The sequence below is a fragment of the Phoxinus phoxinus genome (genome assembly GCF_949152265.1).
Source record: "Phoxinus phoxinus genome assembly, chromosome: 24".
NCBI classification, from domain to species: domain Eukaryota; kingdom Metazoa; phylum Chordata; class Actinopteri; order Cypriniformes; family Leuciscidae; genus Phoxinus; species Phoxinus phoxinus.
This window is the reverse complement of record NC_136899.1, coordinates 8344526-8368785: the sequence shown is the minus strand read 5'-3', so window position 1 is coordinate 8368785 and position 24260 is coordinate 8344526. Positions and strand designations below refer to the sequence as shown.

The following is a 24260-nucleotide window of genomic DNA, read 5'->3' as shown; positions in this document are numbered from 1 at the left end:
AAACAATGAAACAATCACACACTAAATAACCCTGATTCTTTTCGCCTACTACTGGTGAAGACTGACCCAGAGCTGGTCATCCATGCCAGGTGGGTTCTTCTTGACGAAGGCACCATAGTAGGTGGCGATGTTGCGATGGTGGGAGTATTTCTTCAGCATGTTGATCTCAGCTTTGATCTCCTCCTCCTCATCCTGTCAAATAAAACAGAAAACACTTGAGACCGAGCCGGAAAATATCATGTATCTTGGTCTGCGAGCGAGTCATTGTCAGGAAAAAGCCCTATTTGTGTTCTACAGTGTGATATAGAATAGATTAGAATAGAAGTGTGTCATTTCTGTGCCACTAGAAACAACAAAATTGTGGATAAAATTATTGTTTTCTAACAGGTTTCCTCAAACAGTGTCAAACATTTTAAGAATCTATTTCATTTTAGGTTTAACTGATGATTATTGAGTTTCCAGCAGTACCGGTAGATTCCTGCAAGACTTGTAAATGAGTCAGATCATTGATCTCTCACCTTTTGTTCTGCAAATTACTTTCAGAGCCATTTGCCCAAGCTGGAATTCTCAGACAAAGCAATGGTTTGACAATGCTTGACAGAATCAACCTACAAATGGCTTACTTATAGTATCTCTGTATATTTGTAACAAATTATTGTAACATTAAAAACATCAGAATATCAGTGTAATGGGGGTTATAGAATAAAATAAAAATATTAAAAAGTTAATATTTTAATTATGTTAAAGGATAATTCCGGTATTTAACACCTTGAGTCTATATTGTAGTTTGTTTTGGATGAACAAGAGTGGTGGACAACATTTTTTTGACAATGGTTCCTCTCTCGAGTTTTTTACTATAAAAGAATTGGCCATGGACCCATTTAACATTGGAGTCAATGTGTATGTCCGAAAATGTCATTAAAACAACCTTTAACATTAGTTTTCAAAACTGTGCAACTTACCGAGTGATTAGTGATGTTAGTTGATGTTCCAGAAACAAAAAGTGTTGCGAAATTCAGTTTCTGTCGTGTTTTATTCGTCATTTTGTAAAATCCCATTGAATTCTGTTGAAGGACTGAGTGCTCGTTAATATCAGGTTAATATAAATGCGCTACCGGAAACGGAAAGGGGGCTGTTTACATTTGGTCGATGTAGTCTTTTTGCTCGCTTCCGTTTCTCATAAGGCTAGCGAGCAGAGCAACTGTGCTCCGGGAGAGTAAGCGAAATAAACAAACAAAACCTTCATTAATTGTTACTTGTAATATGAAGTTGAACTCGACTGTGACCGTGAGTGTCCCGCGAGACATAAACATTGGTTATCGCCATCAAGTGGTCGGGAGTGTGCTAACGCTTCAGATTCAAATATTGAGCGGAAGTTACACGGTTGTGAAGTGTCTGAAAAAATAGTTCCACTATAGCTAAATAAACGGATTGGAATCATATATTGCGACGATATATTGTTTATAATCATCAACGAACACCACTAACCACTCGGTGAGTTTAACAGTTTTGTAAACGAACATTATTGGCTGTTTTAATGACATTTTCGGACATGCACATTGACTCCAATGTTAAATGGGTCCATGGCCAATTCTTTTATAGTCAAAAACTCGAGAGAGGAACCATTGTCAAAAAAATGTTGTCTACCACTCTTGTTCATCCAAAACAAACTACAATATAGACTCAAGGTGTTAAATACCGGAATTATCCTTTAATGTCGTTTTTATTCATATTTGAATGCACAATACTGTTCAAAAGTTTTGGGTCAGTAAGATTTTTTTTCAAAAGAAATTAATACTTTTATTCAGCAAGGATACATTAAATTGATCAACAGTGTCAATAAAGACATCTGTAATGTAACAAAAGATTTTGGTTTCAAATAAATTCTGTTCTTTTTAACTTTTTTACACAGAATTCAGGAAAAATGTATCACAGTTTCCAGAAAAATTTTAAAAAGCACAACTGTTTTCAACAACGATAATAATAAAGTAATTTATTGAGCACTAAATCAGCATATTAGGATGATTTCTAAAGGATCATGTGACACTGAAGACTGGAGTAATGATGCTTAAATAAATAAACATATTAAAATATACATAAAAACTATTTTAAATTGTAATAATATTTCACAATATCACTGATAAGTCAATATTTAGCTTTTAGTGAAGAAAAAAAAATCTTTACAATTAAAATATTCCAATATGCTTGATGTATTTTTGAAAATCCCATGATAGATAGTTGACCAATAATCTGAATATTGAGGGAGTGATGCGTGTCCCTTCAACGTCTATGGTGGTTACAGCCCCATTACTTTGTTTATGTCATTTCAAAAGACATAAAGAGGTACAAATGGCACTGAGAATGACCCATTCATGTTTGTGTGTGTGTGTGTGAATGACATCATGCACAAAGGCAAGTGTGAAAGTGTAAAAGTCAAACCGACATCGAAACAGAAACCGTCATGGCCTGCACCGCTTGCGCTCTTACCCCTGTGACATCCATGACCTTGATAGCAGCGAGCTGGCCCGTCTTGACATGGCGTCCCTGAACAGAGAAAGAAAGGAGAGAGGAAATATAATTTACGAGTATCATACTATTCTCATGGCAGCATTATTGAACGTGTGGTAATGAGATCTATCTGTGGCAGAAGAATAGGTTGACGTAAGCCTCTTTGGCAGGCACCATCCTTACGTAACAGCAGAGGAAAAAAGAAAAAAAATCACTTCCTAAAATGATTGAAACCGACCCAAAAACCTGTGTGAATGATCTCGGGCTCTTGGCTGTACCATTTCATATTTATGAATGTGTGTGTGTGTGTTACAATGCCACCAGATGACAACTCTGTTTGGATTGGATGAACCTCCAAAAGCGTTATGCAAGTTGGACCGTTGCGCTGTTATGGAGGAACTGAAGGAATGTGGAAATGGAAATCACTGTCCCGGGTTTCCCCCAATTCCCTCCTGTTTACCTGTTAAGTTCCTCACTTCCCCTGAGCTCAATTTCATTTCATAACCAGAATGAGGGAAACAGACACCGTGGACACAGATCATCTGCACGCACAGCAGGTCCCGAGTTTCGGGACAATAGCAGGAGATACCGCAGCAGATCTGAGCAGAAGTGAATTCATCTGAACGGCAGAATCACCCAGTGTGCGCTCTTCAGGATGAATTATGCACACTTCATCTCCTCACCCAACACACTCCCACCACTTTTGATTCTGAGCAGAGGAGATGTTTCAGCGAGAGAAGGAGGGAAGGAGCGAAAAAAGGTGGGAAACAGAAAGAAGGACATGAGGAGAGAGCGTCATACAAGTCTCATCAGTGCTCATTAACAACTTCAACCTCTACAGAGTGGAGAAACCCAGACAAACCCCACGGCTATTTAAAAATAAGAAGATCACAGTGTAGGGAGCTTTCAACATTTTATCAAACACAGACACTCGGAGCCATGGCGTGATGTGCACTGAGTTTGAATATGTCTTTACTTGATCCCAATTTGAGTGTCTAAATAATTAGATTTTTACTAGTTGTCGACAGATATATCGCCACGGATGAAATCTAAATTTTTTTAATTATTGGCATCGACCGTTAAGTGTCAGAATCGAGACTTGGTAGTATAGTATAAATCTGTTTATTTAGGTGTATTTTTTCCCAAGTTCAAATAAATTCTAATTAAATTCTAATTTAGTAAATATTACACAAAACAAACAAATTGAACTGCAGCATGTGTATTTTACTAACATTAAATTAAAAAGTGTAATATCTTATATATCAGCCACACTTCTCTCTAAAGCAGGGGTTCCCACATTTTTTACAGCCACATTTCTTAGACGTTAAACATTTACTTGAAGTATCCCCTGAGATTTTAATATTTCAATGGTGTAATAAAAATGAAATGCTGTAAACATCTCTATGAAAATATGCAAATGTAAAAAAAGCTAAGCTAGCATACTTCGCCTTTCATAAATGCATGTTAAACTCACAGCGCTTGCAAAGCCGGAGTTTGTGAGAGCCGGCATTTAGTACTGAGCCCCTCTGAAAACAGTGTATGTATGGGATGCTTACTCCACCAAAATTTTAGCCGGTTAGTCACAAAAAAAAAAAAAAAAACTTGTGACAAAGTCGCGCAGTCCGTGAGGGACAGATTGTTAACGGCGGTCCTTGTGGACATTACAGTATGCCGAGCAGGAAATCGACCTCAAATATGGCTTATCATTTGAAACATGCAAGTAGCAACTTTACATGGTTGCTCGCTCTAACGTTAACCTAGATAAATGTGCACTATTATTAGGCATATATCCAAGTGTTTGGGCAGAGAGTGGAAGATAATGTATAGCATGACATGGAGGCTCCGGCGGAATCACTTGCAAATTTTCCTGATAACAGCGGAAACAACTTAAAATACTCTGTATTTTTGGTCATACAGATACGAGTAACATCATTCGAAATTGTAAACGTTCCTAGTACAACCCCCAGAGGGTCAGTGGTGCTTTCCATGCTATGCGTTTTAAAGGGATAGTTCACCCAAAAATGAAGATTCTGTCATCCTTTAACTCTAACTCATACAGGTTTAGAACAACCTGAGTGTTTCTTCTGTTGAAATAAAAAGATATGGCTTGGCAGGGGGGAAGCTTTTGAACTGGAAAGACATGCTGACTGGACAAAAATGTTGGCTAATTTGAATAGATCTGTGACCGAACACATGAGCCAATCATCATAATAATACGATCGACTAATCGTAATAAATTATGCTGACATATTAGTGAATCAGATGTGTGGACATGTTGAATGGGTGCATGTGTGATGGATTTGAGCTCTACAGCTCCACGTCTCTCCTGATGAGAAGCTTCACATGGCCGACTGCTAACTGGAAAAACCATCTGGCATCCTGACAGAGATTAACTGAAAAGTTCTGGAGCCCCGACGTGCAAGATAAGACTGTCCTCAACCGCCATAAGCCAAAATAAAGCAAGGCACAAATGTGCCGACCATGCAATATTAGTGATACAAATAAGTGCAGTATGTTCAGAATAGAATATTAACATACTGCATTAACATGTATATGCCATATAGTGTCCACTCTTTTTAGAAACAAAATGCAAAACATTATGCAAAACCGTATGCAAGGAAAACCGTTTCAAACTGTTGTTACATGACCTACATTGCATGTTACATTTTGAAAATAAATATGGTTATTTTGATGAATACTATTTAGCAGTTTTATGCAAAAATGTCTTACACTTTGACAGTCCAACCAAGTACATTTTACTTAATTTAAGTAAAGTAAGTTATTTGAGACTTTAATGCTATGTCAGCAGCTGATGCTATTCTCAAGGCAAGAGTTGTGTTGAGTTCTCTGACAAAATAATAAAATAAAATAAATATAATATAATGATTCAAATATACATATAATAAAAACTCTAACGCCTTGTATCCACCAAAGTGTTTTCCCCCCCCTAAGGCTATAGCGTATTTATCCATTTGTTTTCAATGGGAGCACCGCGGCAACAGCGTGAGGTGGGGGGAGTGTCCTTTTCTTTTTTTCTTTTTTTTACCCAGCCGTCCAATCACATTGGAGGAGAGGGGGCTGGGAGGAAAATACCAACCAACTATATTTGTGGGTAATATTCTTGATAAATTATTTCAATAATAATAAAACTCTTTATTTTATCTTAAAATAGTATCGAATCGAGAGTTCAGTATTGCGATTTGTATCGAATTGTGACATGACATGAGTGTTTCGTTATGCCCCTAGTGGACAGGACACACGGCCTAAAACCTTTTCAGGTAAGTAAAAATAATGAGTAAAGTAAGAGAAGTTAAAAATGGAAATGATGATTAAGTCGAGTGCTATACATCATGAAGTGCACTCTACTGTAGTGTACATCTGCAGGAGGTAATCTGGGTTTTTCCATACTGTACCGCATTACACAGTTTCAACAAAGTCATAGGATGTTTTATACTTAAAAAGATTAGGTTTTGTCATGCTCAGTTGCAGATTTTTTTTTTTTTGTAGCTTAAGTGTGATGGATGCAAATGCTTTTAGAAGCCAAACCGATAAGCACACTATGTGGTCACAGAACCCTTCTAATCTAGACTGGCAGCTGAAATGTATACTGAGGTCTGTTCCTATTATATCTGAAATGACTGTAAATGGCTATCGGAGAGCTTGCGCTAGTAATGCATTGTAACTGTAGACGCAAAATGTTGTCAGGAAGACATTGCTGTGCGGTTTCATCATCGCGGCTGCTATTGGCTACACTCAACAATCCAATCATGAGAACTAAGACGGTGTCTGCTGGAAGGTAGAGAAGCCAAACAACGGCAATGACAGTCATATATATTGTATAAGCTGTAAAAACTGAACCATCATTAGTATTATACAATCAGGATCAGGAAGTTATTTGTCACTGCAAGACTGGTGTATGTTTGTACCGCTTAACGGTAGACACAGGGTGCCAGTGCGGAGAGAGAGAGAAAAAAAAAGCACAACGCACCACTTCCTCTCCGTAGCCTAGCAACAGGCCTGGAAGGCGGAGGAGGTTTGTGATTTTCACACTTTTCTACAGACAGCTCCTCTTGTTCCTGAGACATGTGACCTAGCATGACCCTCTCAGTTAAGTCTCTGAGAGAGCTTTTGAGGGGCCAGAATCTCCTCACTCATCTTCCATTCAGAGAACAGCCTTCAAAAGACCACATGCCCTGCAGTCACTTATGGAATGCAGGAAGTTGGTGTTTTATTTAGAACCTCATTGTGGAAACTTCCTTATTTAACCATAAGCTCTGTGTTTATCTCATAATGCAGGGCGAGAAGAACATGCTAAGGCACCACTTAAAATGTAAAAGCAGATGTTTGGGTACTTTAACATTAAACTAATTTGCTGCGATAATGCTAGGGTGTTGTGGGTGGTTGCCAGGGAGTTGGTATGTGGTTGCTAAGATATTTTGAGTTAGAGATGTGCATAAAATCAACAAGTCGGTGGTTTGTCTGAATGACTAAGACTGGGTAAAAAAAAAAAAAAAAAAAAAGAAGATTTTAATCGATTCTCATTTTGAATACCGATTCTTAAACCCCAAGAATCCATTTTACAGTCTATGCTGTTTTCTAGGGATGCACAATATAACGGCCGATAAATGTTCATTTTGAAATGTTATTGTTATCGGCCGAATAAGAACATTTGTGCATCCCTACTGACTTCAGTTGATGAATTAAAAAAAAAACTGTTGCGCGCCTCTCATATTCCAGAAAGTTTCCAGAATTTTTGGAAACTTAAGGATTTTTTGGAATTATTCGATTAGGCCTACTTTTGGAAAATTTCTGGAAATTTACCAGAAATGTTCTGTGGAATCTGTCAACTCAAATCTGCCGACTGGTTCTGACTTTCGGCAACTAGCATCGACCCGTCATCGATAGTAAATTGAGGACTGTATATTGTCCAATTTTATGATGCTTTGATGATCCATTTTGTAGCCTGACAACCGCTAAAATCTTAAAAAGTACCTAACTCACAAGCTTTACTAAAAGTGCCTTCATTTTTTTCCCTCCTTTATAGCAGATTTCTCTCAAAAGCAGTGTCATGTGAGTGGGAGATGAGCGGTCCCCAGTGCTGCACATCCTGACCCAGAACCTATTTCTTCTAATACAGGGCAAGTTTTTAATGGATTTCTGAATCTCCCAAGATGGCGCCCCACCAGAGAAAGGGCTGTGTGGGACTTTCTGCAGGGACTCCTACATTTCCTTTAAAGTCAGCATGAAATGAAATTTTCTAATTGGATGTTATAGAGAAAAATATAATAAAAATAAATCGACCTCGCAATGTTTTACGTCCAAATGTCAGCTGGACCTTCTGGTGAAAATAATAGACTTCTCTCTGGTGATGTATGCAGGACTTTTCCCCAGTCATTTTGTCCGCTTAAACCTCATGTCTGCAAGCAACAGACACAATCTCAAAATCCAATCATCAATCGATAAATAGAAACAAGTCCCAGCCCAACATTTTTTCTTTTCCGATAATCTGTTACACTCGGATGCATGTCACAATACGCATGTCATTACTTCAGTTTTACCGTAACTAATGTTTGGTCTACCTGCATCTAGTCAAATAAAATGATCAATACTTTTCAGACCCTGATCTGTTCTTGCAGGCCAGTGAGGTCGTAAACTATGACCCTTGAACTAATTAAACCGCCTGCCAGCAACACAGGAGTCCAAGAGTTCAAAGTAGTCATGTTGTTAATAAGAAGAAAACTCCGCAACCATCTCGCTTTCAAAGTTGACCCAAATGGACAGATCCGGAGGCTGAGTAATGTGAATATGAGGCCCTATTTCTAGAATCTCAATTACAGTACAAAAAAAGCACCACATTAAGATGAAAAGAGATGCGGAAACATGCTGCTACAGACCTACAGAGTGAGGCAGAAGACATCCGTTTAACAAGACGGACTAAAAAAAGAAACAGGTTTTGCTACGGACATAGCACATCTGAGCTTCTAAACAACTTAGTTCTAAAGAAATGACCCACAATTTATCCAAGACGCTCCAGACACCGTGAAATTAGAATTGGGTAGTGCAGTTGATTTAGCTAAATAATGCTGCACTGATGGAAGCCTGAGGCCCTTTTCTGTAAAATGTGCAATGTTCATTGGCATTACGTCAATAGGGTAAAAAATGTTTTTAATACTCAATCCAGACCTGCCTAAACCACCTCGATACAAAGTCCAGATATTACTTCCTCAAACGTCTACATCATCACAATGCACACCCAAAAGCAGAATGACGACGAGGCTTCAGTAAACTGTAGTGCTGTTGACGTGTGTTTGGATGCGAAAGCATATCCCTTTTGTTGGGGCTTCAGAAACAGATGAAAATAGGAATCAGAAGTTAATACATTTATTTGTAAAGCTGTTCCTGAACATAGAAAACAGCATATTTCAGACAGACTGGGAATAGAAGAGCTGTACTAAAATGTACATTATGTGAAAAATAATGTGTTTTTTAACCTACAGGTGAAACTCGAAAAATTTGAATATCATGCAAAAGTTCATTTATTTCAGTAATTCAAGTTAAAAGATGAAACTAATATATTATATAGACTCATTACATGCAAAGTGAGATATTTCAAGCCTTTATTTGTAATAAAATTATGATTATGGCTTACAGCTTATGAAAACCCCAAATTAGAATATTGTGAAAAGGTTTCCATAAGCTGTAAGCCATAATCATAAAAATTATAACAAATAAAAGGCTTGAAATATCTCCCTTTGCATGTAATGAGTCTATATAATATATTAGTTTTACCCTTTAAGTTGAATTACTGAAATAAATGAACTCTTGCACGATATTCAAATTTTTCGAGTTTCACCTGTATTCTACTAAACCCAATAAACAATAATGAACTTTCAAAATAGCAGTATTGCTACATTATATGAACCCTTTAAATCTTACACTACCGTTGAAAAGTCTGGGGTCGGAAGAGTTTTTAAAAAGAAGTCTCTTATGCTCACCAATTTAATATATTTTAAAACGCAATTTATTCCTCTGATGGCTAAGCCTTCAGAAATTATTCTAATATCCCAATTTGGTGCTCATGAAACATTTATTATTATCATCTATTACAATCAAACATATTTTTGTTGAAACCGTTAAACATTTTGTCAGGATTCTTCAAAACTATTCAAAGGATTCTTTAGAAAGTTCCAAACAACAGCATTTTTTGAAACAGATCTTTTGTAACATCACATCTCTTTACTCTCACTTTTAAAGGGCATATTGCAGGGTTTTTTTTTCTTCAGAATTAATATATAACCTTGTATGAAAATACCATATGAAGAGTAAATGCATGATTAAAAATTGTTTTGCCAGACATAAGGGCACAAATTTAGTAGAAAACGTGACAGTTTCCTTGACCGTGTTGAAAAAACGCTTTTTTTTCACCATCGCGTCATATTACGTCACATGGGGGAGTCGTTTGCCGGCTCTGCGTTCGCTCAGTGCAGAGTAGGCTGGTATTATGTTGAAGCGGTCGTGATTCAGTGTGTTTTCGGTGGTTATTGTATTTCAATTAATAATTATCGTAATAAATGACTGTGAATTATGGCCTGTCAGAACATCGAGTCCACAGGTTTCCGAACAAGAAAAAGGATGGTGCTATCTTCCGTGTTTGTGTGCGTTTTGTGCAGGGTAAGAGACGGCCTTCGCTTCTGCGTCTGCTTTGAAAAACGCGGTAGTGTGTAGCATTCACTATAGACTGCATGATTATAATAACGGCGATATAATGAGTTAACGTTACGTTATATGATGACGGCGATATGTGCACACTCTCCCGGCTTCTTCATCGGGTCGCCCGGTCCGCCGTCAGCATGTGGGTCGGCCACCGGCGGGGAAACATGACGCTCACGGATCCGTCAGAGATCACTTGCGTGTTTTACAAAATGTGCCTTGTCTTAATTTAATTCATTAACGTATCCTCCATAAACTTGTAATGTCTTGCAAGTCTGCAGCCGACACTTATTATTATTATAATAGAATATATTATGTTAATTTTCAATCTGTACTCCGAATTTTAATGTTTGTGTTGGCTGTTTCTACATATAAAATTTTTATACAGTAAGAAAGTTGTGATTGTGATAATTTTTTTATTCATTATCACCAAGTGGGGCCATTCAAAACCTTTATAATGTCCCTCTTTCTCTGGAAACTGTCTCCTAATGGCTGACATACACATGCAGGTAAGGGTCTAAATACTAGCTTTGCTATTGTCTGACACATAATTACAATATTGTGATCTGAGCATAGTGTTATACATATCGTCGGCTAACGTGAATACATCTAAGTTATAAGCTAACACTGTTCTCTCATCGAGACCCCTGCCCTGTTCTCCTCACACCACAGCTCAATGCGTCTCCTCTGACCGTTGTTTTGTCTAATCCTGGCCTGTCTAGAGTCTCTTGGCTTCATATCAGGCACATAATTATATGGCTGAGGTCTGTCATACGAGTAAACATTTAGGCTACAATTTCCTCAGCGTCCGAACTGTCATTGCGATCCATTGCTTTCCTATTGTTTACTTTGACCGCTCTCCCTCATGCTACGTCACTTCCGGTTTGGCGGTTTTCAAATGCGGAAGTAAAATTCTCTCACAAAAACGACTCCAGAAGCCTAAATAGCGTTTTATAAGTGTATGTTTATATTTAAATCTAGTTTCTACATTATTGTTCTATACATTGGCGCACTGGGTACTCTAACCTGCGATATGCCCTTTAATCAATGTATTAATGTAATGCATCCATTGGACTAAATAAAATCTTATTGACTTTTGAAATAGAGTATATTTTTACTTATTAAACAAATATGAACAAACTGTTATAATCAGTGACTGCGGAAAAAAATATGAAATTTATGTCTGAACTGACATTACAAATCAACTTTTTCACTGAATTAGCATAAATAGAAATGTAATATTCATCCATTACATTCATAAAGATAAATAATGACTGATTACACATTAACAAGAAAACAAATAAGAGTAATAATAAATGAAAGAATTCCCTTAACGAAGCAATTCAAATCAATAGTCTCAAAAGGGGAGTCTTGTCATTTCATATCTAAGAAAAAGAGTCAAGAAAAATGTCATGGTTGGCAAAAGAAAAACTATTCATCAATGCATAAATACCATGATGATTCGTAATGTCACTGCCTTCATTCTTTCGTTTACACTAAACATTCAGTCAATCACGGCTGATTGTGACCTGAATGTGACTTCACCAAAGCCATCAGAATGTTATCTACAAAATGTCTAATTTGGTTTAAAAACTACTCCGATTATACATGCCTGCTGTTCTTCTATATATCTGAATTATGAAAGATGTCAGGAGCATGCGCTTGTGCTTTTGAAAAAACTCCCACACGTAAATGAGCAATTGTGTTTTATATTCATTTTATATTTGGACCGACTGATTAGCCCACGCAAATCCGGTGCACGAACATCACAGACTGTGTGCTTTCTTGTTGGCTCACCAACAGACAGAAATGTACCTTTACAAGGTAAATTAAAAAACTAATGCTAACTAAAGTAAGCCATTTATAGTGGCTCTCTTTGCTTGAGCAGTCCAAACTATGCAGGACAGAGGGAATGCTTGGGAAACATGTTTGCCAAGGAAAGCATGACTCTTACTATTGCTCACACTATTACTAAGAGTGTTAATATTTGGTGAAGTAACTGTTTTTGAGTTAAAAACAGGACAGATCACAGGGCTTCTTCTTCAGTTTATAGGTCATTTGCGCTTTGCATATCGCCACCTACTGGACTGGATATTTTCTTTGTTTATTTCCTTTTTTCTTTCTAATCTCTTTATTCCTTTTCCCTTCCCAAATTTTAAACAGGACTTATTTGCCTTTTTTAGTTGCCAATAGGCTTTACTTTTTAGTCAATGGCAGTCGGAATTGACAGGGCCATTCTCAGTCAAAAGAGCATTTGATTGGACAAATATCTGTGTAGTGCAGGACGAGTTATAAATATTTTAGTCTCCCGAAGAGAAAGATTTGATTTATAAAATGCAGATATCTGCTAAAAGCATCAATGATTAGAAGTACACTACAATCTAAATGGTCATAAAGCTAACATACTTTTTGATAAATACCAAGATCCTAAAACAACTGAAATCACGCTTTATAAGCAGTTAATGGTATAAGCACTTTAATAAAGAATGACAGTACATTGAGGCCCTGATTCAGAAGACAGTTTAGCGAAATCCACTGCCTCACATGATTTTTGATTTTTCGCCTTTCTTCACGCCATATACGGTATCTCTTTCACTCTCATTAACACATGCTAACTATACACGAAGGGTGCCTGTTCGATTTTAATCTTATGCCGTGACGCATCAGTCTCATTTTCTGTAAAAAGGAGATGAAATGTATCACAATATTCCCATCATGTGAAACAACATCTAGCACCTGAAAGGATCTGACCCCTCCATACAACTTCACAAGTGGGCGACACCTCAGAAATCACACCTCCCACTGGTTCTCTCAGTAAACCGACTGCACTCACACAGAGAGCTCAATGTCAACCCAAAAACTTCTGCGAACTGCGGCTTTCCTCTGAGGACTCTAAAGTGACAATTACACAACCACATCCTCTTTCACTTTTTACATTTGTCTAATAACTCAATACGTGTATGAGTAATACATTTTTATTTGAAAGGGTAGTTCATCTAAAAATAAAAAAAGCTTGACATCATATAGTCTCAATCCTGTATGACTTCAGTGGAACACATCTGTAGAGGTTTGGGAAAATATTCTGCGATATACTCTACCGTTCAGCAAGGATGCATTAAATTGATTAAAATTGTCAAAAATGGATTAAAAGCTGCTCTTTTGAACTTTATTCATCAATGAAATGTTTCTTGAGAAGCAAATGAACATATTAGAATGATTTTTCTGAAGGATCATGTGACACTAAAGACTGGAGTAATGATGCTCAAAATGCAGCTTTGCATCACAGGAATAATAATTCATAATAAAACAGTTATTTTAAATCAAAATAACATTTCACAATATTACAGTTTTAATGTATTTTTGGCAGAATAAACGCAGCCTTGGTGAGCATAAGCAAAAATAAACAAAAACAAAAACATTAAAACATTTGAACAATGAAAATTAATTGGGATTGCAGTCAAGCCCCCCAAAAAGAGAACGTAGCACAATTACAAAATGGTAATTGTAACACTACTAGTGCACTTTATTTGAAATCGTCTGAAGCAATATTATACCCTTCTGTAAGGTAGAGATTGAAATGTAAGTTATTTACTGAAAAATCTTGGTACAAAATCATAAGCCATCAAAATTCACATTTAAATAAATACAGATGTGACTGAAATTGCATAGCTGCAGTGAAGAGGATGGCATAATTTCTTCTTGTTAGCTATCATATGGCTTCAGGAGATTTGAAACACTGCGTACGAGTATGTACGCATGTGTACGGACTAGTTTGGAGCTCATTTATAATTTTCACAGCATCAGTTCGCATTTGTTTTCATCATACAAAAAGGAGCAGCATGAATATTCTAGCATTTCCTTTTGCTTTGCACAGAAGAAAGAAAGTCATATGGGTTTGGAATGACGAGGATGAGCAAATAATGACCTGATTTAAAAAAAATTGTGGGTAAACTAATCCTTTAAAAGTACTGCATTATGACAGCGGGTTAGACTGACAGACTGCTTAACTGCTCGTACATCACTGCTCCAGGCTTTAGATTTGTTTTGTTTTTTTAATCTTTGATCGGTGATCTCTTCTTTAAAAAAACAAAACAGATCAATAGTATTTTCCTTTTGGCATGCATCAATCATATCATACCTAGTCTGATCGCAGTGGATAAAGACCAAAGGAGTGCCTTTTCACCTTCAAATAAAAAAAAGAAACACCAAACTAAAGAACTTTAAAGTTCAAGCATACTAACCTGTCCAGAGCATATATCAAAACACAACACAATGACCGTCTGCAACAAAAACCTGATATTTTCATTAATGTTGTTTGCATACCTACAAATCAGCCTGTCCAAAAATTCACCTAAAGGCTGGCCCACACTAAAAGATTTGCCAAACACACACTAACAGATTCCATTCACAAACAGACTGTGAACACAAGAAATCTCACAAAATCTCTCGCGGTCAAACGTGACTCTAGAGTAAAACATGGCGGACAACTGGCAAGAAGAAATAGCGATAACTGCTTTTTACAGAATATTCGCAGAAAAAATGTATTATAAAAAGGTTTGGCTGAAGTCGTGTTATGCTTCCATCTCCCGTCAGCTCTCTTTCTGATTAGGCGTTGCTTCGTTCCACGAGACAATCTACACGTGTGCGTTTGTCCTCGGGGTTCCCTCAAACAACAGGATTTCTGATCGTAAATATTCAACATGTTATTGTTGGGATAGGATATTATTTCTCATTAGTTATCAGTGCGGCCCTGATGTTCTTCCAAGCAGATTCAAATCACTCTTAACACACATTACACCACTAATATACCTGATAAGATAATCTGTAAAACCATCAAGATAATCAGGACTTTAGCTAGAATTGTCTGAAGGGGAGAAATCGGTTTAAAAACGGCCCAATGATCTTGTAGTTTGTGGGTGCCTTGAATCTCTTTTCAATTGAAAAATCTGACTCACGCGCGCTAGTTTTTGAGCAGGTAATGGGAGTGGGCGAAGGATCTTTGAGTGAAATGGCAAGTCGTATAAGAAAACACATGAGTCTTGACATGTCTGGACATACCACACATAACGCAAGCGCTGCAGAGGCACTAACAGGAAAGTGCAGATCTTTCAGAGAAAACACTGAGGCAAACGGCTGAGAGAAAAGCTAAACATCCAATCAACCATATCATATCTTACTTATAGTACAACATTAAATCATTATTTACCTTATACACTTGTCCGTAGGTCCCATTTCCCACAAGCTCCACCAGCTCAAAAATGCCCGCAGGGTCCTGAGGGGGGAAATAACAGAAGAGATTAGCTTGCATTATCATGTCATTGAACATCAAGGACAATCACACATACTGTACACCGAGATCATCATAAATGCTGATACTGCAGTCATTAGACCTAACAAAGTGTGCCAATTATAGTTAAATATCCGTTTACACACTGAACATAAAAACCTATTAAGGTATCTAGTGAGCTAAAGCCAGAAAATAAATATTGAAACAAACCGAGGCGAACGATTTCCTGAAAACCCAAACTTAATTTCTGTTTTCACATCTCAAAAGCACATAATGTTCTCGGTTACCTAATGCATGAACATTCTGCCTTATTGGAAATGTCAGCAATCATGACTGACTTAAAGATATTTTAAGCACAAGAACCAATAATATCTACCTGACTGTGCCGTTTCTATTTAAAAGTGATGGCAAACCACATTATGCAGTGGTGGGAATATAAAAAGCCAACACGACTGAAATCAAATCACTCTTGCGTGTCATTTTCATTTAATAACACTGAGGCAGTTATCAAAGCTGTCAGAGTTCAATTCAGCTCCAACAAGCATGATTCTCATGAAAATAAGCACAACCAATAAATAATGCAGCACACCTAGAACAATAAGCAAGACATGTTGCCATGGTAATCTGACAAGAACTGCCATTCATGTCACCAGAGGAGTAATTTATGAAATATGTTCAGTGAATTCACAAAAAAATACAAATAACAGCTTAAAACGAAGTGAGGGGATGAAGCTGGTGGAAAATTAATTCAGGTTCATTTAAATGGATGTGGATGGAAGTTTATTTTGCTAAAGTGAAAATAATATGGGATATTCAGAAAGGACAAGCTGTATACAACAAAATACAAATGTTTTTTGGATGCTACAATGACTCTTGAAGTAGGGCCGTAATGGAAAAAAGGTCCATTTTATCACCCCTTATAGGCAAGCCTGTCTTGGGGTGCCATAAAGACACTTGACCAATGAGAATCTTAGGGAGGTGGGTCCAATGTACTTTAGGAAACCCAATTTGTTTGTTCGTTCGTTTATTTATTTATATAGCACCTTACAGGCAACCACCGTAGTTCCAAAGTGCTGTACACCGCAATATAAAGCAACAGAACAATAAGACAAAATATGAAAACATCCATGTCCTAAAATGCCAAAGAGTAGAGATAAGATTTTAAGCGGTCCTTAAAAACATTAAGAGTCAAGGCAGATCTAACATCCAATGGCAGATCATTCCACAATCTAGGACCAGCGACAGAAAGTATTCCGACCAACTGTCAAACGTTCCATCAGAACTTTCTCTTGTAAGTACTCTAAATGCCAAGGTAAATGAATATTATAGTCATGTTACAGTATCACAGTAATGTGTAAATTGATCACCTTCTGAAAAACTTTTTAGATAATAGCCTATATAATGAATTTCAATTAAGTTTAGATTTCCTGCTCAATCGGTAAACAAACCTTAATAAATGTTGTTGGATTTATTCAAATGAGTGAGAAAAAAATGCTATTAGCCATAAATAAACATCCACATATATACTGCCAATTTAAAGTTTGGGTCGGTAAGATCTTTTAAAGTTTTTGAAAAAGTAAAACCGTAAACGTTGTATTATTTTATTACAATATAAAACTGATTGCTAATTTTAATATTTTTAAATTTTTTATGTATTCCTGTGATTGCACAGTTGAATTTTTCAGCATCATTACTCCAGTCTTCAGTGTAACATGACATGATCCTTCATTCTATCTTTATATTTTTGTGAAAACAATTTTTTTTCCATGATTCTGTAATGAAAGCTCAAAATAAAAGCATTTCCTATAAAACAGAAATTGTTTTGTGATATTACAAATGTCTTTACTGTCACTTTTGATCAACTAATGTGCCCTTGATGAATGAAGGCATTCATTTTTTTTAAATAAATAAATAAATCTTTCTGGCGCCAAACATTTGAACAGTCGTTTTTTGGGATATTTTAACTGGAAAACAAGTCACAATCTTGATTAAGAAAATTAATTGCAGCATTAAACCACGGCTGTACTTTTTGTACTTCTTCTCTTGGTGTGAAGACTAAAGCATCAAAAGACTCAATACGACAGGTGCATTATGAATTGCAGCCAGAAGGAAGTACGCTGCCTTGGAATGCTCTGAAATAAACATGAAAATACAGTGAATTAAAGGCATGCGGGTGCAGGCTAAAAGTGGAATGACTCAGTAGGAATCTTTTATAGTCAGCTCAGATTCTTTAAAAACCAAGCGTGACTTCTAACACTAGCCACAGAGTCAGCGTGGGAAGAATGAGGTCAGCACAGCGCTCAGCGTTCGGACAGAGACCTTACACTCGACGTCACAGCTGAGCGGAAACCTCAATTGCTCCGAAACTTGACAGAACATGAGCTTCCCGAAAGGACACACCTGCATCGTCACTGTACCTTCAGGAACACCTTCTTCCTTATAAAACAATAACAAACACTCAATCTTACTTGTATCTACATTTCCATCTTACTTGTATCTTTGTCAGCGCATGTGCCTGAACTTGCATGGCACTCGTTCCTGACCACAAACGTACAAAGCAATGTATAATTCACACACTTGGGAGAGAGTATATGCTCGCTAATCTATTTTGGGAACATTGTGAGACTATTTCCTTCTTGAACAGAATGTTTTGCCTCCAAAACACAATTCCTACAGATGGACAGGCATGAGGAAGAAACTGCTGACCAAAAATGAGACAACCATATTCTGCTTACGGATGTAAAGATGGAAGAAGTGGCGCATGTTTCTCCGGGCATTCAGCAGTTTTAAATGATACACCATTACTTCTGCCAAATTGCAATTCAACTATTACAGGGAAATAACACAATGAGTCAGACTGTTTTTCAAGAAGCTAGTTCACATTTCTCATGGAAACGACACCTCAGGCGTCAGGCTAACATTGACAAAGCACACCGGCGGTACACGGCAGTGCAAATTTAGCACCCGGTTTTATATTTTCCCCCATTAATTTTCTCTATAGGGATTTTAAAAAACCAGAGCGCTCCGATGATTCACACAAAAAAAAAAAAGTCTCTGAAAATCGTAGAAAAAAAAAAAAACTTTACTATAAAACCATAAGACAATATATTTAATTATTTAAAGGTATAATGTATTCGTTTATTATAAACAAATCATAATGTTTTTGAATACAGCTTGAAAAGCCTTCAGTGTCACTTCTATAAATCGCTCTAATATGCTAATTTGGTATCACAAAACATTTATCATCATCAATGTTGAAAACAGTTGTGCTGCTTAATATATTTGTTGAAAGCTTTTTTTTTTGGAGTCTTTGGAAAGTCCAAAAGAACAATTTATTTGAAATAGAAATCTTTGGTAATAAAAAAAACATCAAATGTCGTATTTTATAGTGTTTTTATATTGGAGAGTAGGACACATTAAATTGATCAGCAGTGATGGTAAGACACAACCGTGACAGTGATGGTCACAAATGAGTCTCCGCAACACGCTACATCTAATCTTCAATTTCCACGCTATATGCAGATTTAATGAAGTGCACATCACAGACAGCAAAAGTTATGATCTGCAGTTTATTGATCATCAGCTAATTTCAAAATCAAGCTCGTCAACAGTAAGATTAAAAAAATGCTTTACTTTTAATGAAGATGATTGTGTTTTGAGCATCTGCGACTTTCAGTTTTATTTGCGGTAGTTTGCGCGTTGGCTTGCTGAAGAGATACTCTGCTCATCAGCGCCATTATATCATGACATATAGCCTATAACACGCTCTCACATGTTTATTTTTTAGCATTGTTGGGAGGAGTAAAATTAACATTTGGTTTTAACAACCAGATGCATTTAGATTTGTTCAGTTTTGACTGGAATGCGTCTCAGACCACCTCCTGAAAACGTTTGAGCGATTGGATTTAAATCCGTATCGAATGTGTTTTCGGAGGGCATTTAGACCTGGTCTTTTCACGATCGGATGTCTTTTGGTACATACTTAATGTGAATTACTCAAGGCAACCATAGAGTTTTCTTAAATTGTCATTAAACCAGTATTTAGATTATTCAGGTAAATTCTATAAATGTGTAAACTTTTTTTTTTATGTTGCTCAGCCATGTTCGTGGTAGTAGAGTTCTGTGGTCAAGGTACCAAGGTAATATTATGGAAATGCCATGGTAGCAATCACTCAATGGTATCAATGTATGCTTCAATCACACTGTAGCTTTAAACCCCACCTGTGGCATTAGCATGCTGGCAGGGTCAATCCCATAAGGGCCATAAATTAAGTGGTCCACTTTTTCAGGAGGCCCATTCACTTGATCTCTTGAAAACCCCACTAAGGAAGGGGCCCATCTGCAAAGATTCCCATCTACTGTGCTGAATGTTAAGCTGGTAATTAAGTGTTCTGGTGAAAAACACTTTGTTCAATGCAAGTTTCAGTAAAAAGGACATTGCAAGATTTATAGCAAGTGAAAACTTTGTATGAATACTTTGTATGAATGTAATGAAAGAAAGAAAAACAGTCATACAGCAAAACGACTGTTAGTAACTGTAAACCGTGAGCCGTCGTAAGTTTAAACTGAACTAATCCGAGCTCTCCAATGGAGATGTTCCATTGAAACAAACCCCTATAGTGTAGAGCCATGTGACCGTGCTGTTTGTATTAGAACTCAAAGCCGTCTTCAAAGGATCTTCTGAAAGACCATTGGAGACTAGGGGTGTAAATCGGGGCCTTCATGACGATTCGATACGATACCGATTTCTTAAGCCAACGATTCGATTATTTTCGATACTTCAGAATTCCCCGCGATACGATTCGATTCGATTCGATACGATTCAATGCTCGATATTTTTACATGATGATATCTATTAAGTTTCAAAATAAATCAACAAAAATAAATCATTTAATTAGCCTTTTATTGAGAATACAGAAACAGTTTTCTATCTATTCACATAATAATGTGTATGTTACACTATAGCATTTGTGCTCAATGCACTGCAAATGAACAGAAAATAGAACAGAGATTCGACGTGTTGCTGCAGTATCTTATCTCACACTGACAGGGGACATTCTAAAACGACCAAACTCAGTACATATCATATTAATAAACCATATTATGTATAAAAAATCAGATGAGCCCAGAATATCAACGCGATCGACGCGTTAAGCGTTTTCTTATAGTGGTTTTCTATGGTAAGAACATGCTTAACGCGTGATTAAACGCGTCGCGTTGATATTCTGGGCTCATCTGATTTTTTATACATAATATGGTTTATTAATATGATGTGTACTGAGTTTGGTCCTTTAATATCACTGTCTTCGTACAGTAAGCCACGTTAAGCGTTTTCTTATAGTGGTTTTCTATGGTAAGAACATGCTTAACGCGTGATTAAACGCGTCGCGTTGATATTCTGGGCTCATCTGATTTTTTTATACATAATATGGTTTATTAATATGATGTGTACTGAGTTTGGTCCTTTAATATCACTGTCTTCGTACAGTAAGCCACGTTAAGCGTTTTTCACGTTAAGCGTTTTAGAATGTCCCACTGACAGTCTTTCTCTTTACAAACGGCAACATCTCTTACCAGTGCTCCATCTATTTTCCTGAAGCCAAAATACTTCCACACCCATGACTTGACGCCGACTGGAGAGTGTAACGTTTCACTTTCATTGCCAGCTCGCTCTGACGGTTCTATCGCTCTTGAAAGTCAGACTCAACAGTGTGTGAACTGTGAACATAAACGTAATGCGCGCGGCGCGTGAAGCAGTGTGACGTAGAAGACAATAATGAGGATATCGCCACCCGCAGCTTAGGAGTAGGTTGCAAGCATATGTCGGAGTGGATGCTGAAAAATGACAGGCGGCAAAATAAGCACATTAATCGATATTCTTGCGGACGCAACGATGCATCGAATCGCCGGCTGTATAATCGATGTATCGATACGAATCGATTGATATTTACACCCCTATTGGAGACCAGAGCATGTTTAGACATGCCATGCTGAATGACAGCACTGCAGCTCTGCACAGCAAAGAACAGAAGGCCTGGTAAACAATGTACCTGAGAGGGGAAGTTGAACCCGTTGACCGGGGCAATACAGTAATGCAACACTAGTAATTACATTTCTTGTTAATCCCCACTCAATTAATCACCAGCTATAAGAAAAGCTAGGCATAAGGGAAACCCAAAACAGAAAATTCAGTCATTCACTCACCACCACGTCTTTCAAACCACGTATTCCATTCTTTTTTCCGCAAAACATAAAACAAGCTTGTTCCATTTAATGAAAGATCAGGGCTCAAAAAAAGACCATAATTGGCAATGCGCTAGAAGCAGCCATGCCCTATTTTCTCGGTTTTCTGGAGTCAAACAAAAGCTTGTGTGAAGAACAAAGTGAAATTTCATGTCATTATTCAATAAAAATGTCCTTCAAATATGACGTCAATGATTCCACATGCCATTGGTTTGAGCATGTTACACAGATGATTTGGATGTAAAGTCATATAGTTCATTTTTTGGAGCTTGACAGCCTGTGGTCACCATAATATCATAATGTGAAAACAGCAATGTCAACATTTGGCAAAACATCCTTTGTGGAAGTAAAATCATGGGTTTGGATTGGAACAATATGAGTGCGAGTAGTAAAGGATGACAGAATTTTCATTTTTGGTGAAATATTATTACTACAAGATACCACATATTTCCAAACATCCAAAAAAATACATTATCTTGAACAAAAAAAACAAAACAAAACCACTATAACACAAAACCACTGAGTTTACTGGTGCATAAAACATGCTGAATCTGGTAAAAACAGCAAAAATGTCCATTTAAGGAAACTTCTCCCACAAATAAACATCTGGCAGGACCTCCAATGCTCAAAGAATCACAGAGCCTCATTAGCGCGTCATTACAGTGATTCATTAGTCTGGACAGTGATCATCATCCCAAACTCTCCCAAATTTACTCAGAGATGAGGTGGTGATGATGATGAACGTTTGCTCTTTGGTGATAACAATACTGATAATCTTTCAACACGCAGGAGGGCGAGTATTATCTTTTCATCTGCACTTTTATTGAGTAACACTGTCCTGGAGCGCAAGAGGCAGATGTTGCTGACCAGAATTATAAAACAAGGAAAAGACGAAAAACACTGGCTGACATCTACAGCTGGGACTCCCCCCGCCCCCTTGACATGACTCTGAGATGTAACAGTCCTTTACCCATTCATTATTCACTGGGAAATACATGGGGCAGGAACTATATGTTAGCTCTATATGTTGAGTGTACACACACACACACACGCGCTTCTGTGGCAATAACATGCAAATGGTAACATGTAATGCTCCCATAATGCACTGCACAGAGCCACCGGCTCTTGTGGTTTAGACTGAGAAACATGCCACATGACATAGCCTTATTCAACAAGACATTTAATCCAAATAGATAAGAGTTATTTTTATATAACTATATATTTATTAATATTTTGAATTAGTATTTTTTTTTCTCAGTTTCCATTTTAACTGTAGTTTAAGTTTTAATAGGGCTGTAAAATCAATTAATCACATCTATATATATATATATATATATATATATGTGTGTGTGCATGCGAGTGTGTAATGTGTATGAGTGTGTATTTATACACACACACACACACGCATATATATATATATATATATATATATATATATATATATATATATATATATATATATACACACACACACATAAATACCCATTAATTGTATATACATAAATATAAGATACAACACAAAAATAATATAATAATATTTATACACACCTAAAAAAATGTTTTATGTTGGATGTGTTTAATTGCGATTAAGCGATTTTACAACCCTAAGGTTGAATCATTTTGTTATGTGCTTATGCGCAGTTAGTTGCCAAAGCAAACATTTTTCATTTTTGATCAAGTTAAAAATTTTCATCAAATATTTATATTTTATTTTCTGTCAGCTTTATTTCCATTAATGACATTCTTTTTTTTGAGTTTTAGTTAATGATAGTACAGTACTGGTAGTATAAACCAAAAAGCTAATTTGATGCTCACCCCAAAATGTAAATTATGACCTGTATGACATTCCACAATGACAGTCAGTGGGGTGCAAAACAAAAAATTTTTAACGCATCTTACTTTATGTTCCACAGAACAAAAGAAAGTCATACAGGTTTGGATGAACGACATGAATGTGATTTAATGATGACAGACTGACAGTTAAATAAACGTTGAACATGATGTGGTTAACATGATGGAAGTTCAGTAAAACCATCCGCTGGGACTCATGCACTATATTATGTAGCAGTAGCACCAAACACATTGTCCAGATCTGTGTCAGCGAAACATAAAGCATACACTTCCCCTGTGAGGCAAAACCATGCGCACTGTACTGGGTGACCTAATTTTTAAGCACAAAAGATCCTGAGAGAGTGGCGAGCTCGTGAGCAGACATGAGGAAAATAGCTTTGCCCATGGGTAGCGGAGAGGGAGAAAAAGCATTACAGAGATATACCTCACATGGAGAGACACGGGAAAGCTTGAGAGGGCCGCTGTACGGTTTCTGAGTCTAGAGAGTGTCTCAAATGCCAAACGCCTACACATCGATGTAAACACAGACATGGTCGCTTAAGACGGCAGTCAGGCATGGCGAGCGGTTTCCACAGCGCAAGCAAACCGAATACGACATTTAAGACACTGGCTGACTAATTCAAAGAGGAAGCTTTCCATTTATGATACACAAGTCTGAAAT

The 24260-nt window shown here is 37.0% G+C and overlaps 1 protein-coding gene across 7 annotated transcripts in view; it reads right to left on the bottom strand.

The window, feature by feature from the left end:
- Window positions 1-24260, bottom strand: part of tnikb (TRAF2 and NCK interacting kinase b) — a 61758-nt gene that overhangs the window by 34274 nt on the left and 3224 nt on the right. For all 7 annotated transcript variants that reach the window (XM_079601505.1, XM_079601507.1, XM_079601508.1 and 4 more), the window contains exons 2-4: window positions 15425-15490; window positions 2488-2544; window positions 67-192 (exon numbers count right to left, since the gene is read on the bottom strand). In XM_079601505.1, coding sequence (XP_079457631.1) covers window positions 67-192; window positions 2488-2544; window positions 15425-15490 — 249 coding nt within the window. The remainder of the gene's footprint in view (window positions 1-66; window positions 193-2487; window positions 2545-15424; window positions 15491-24260) is intronic.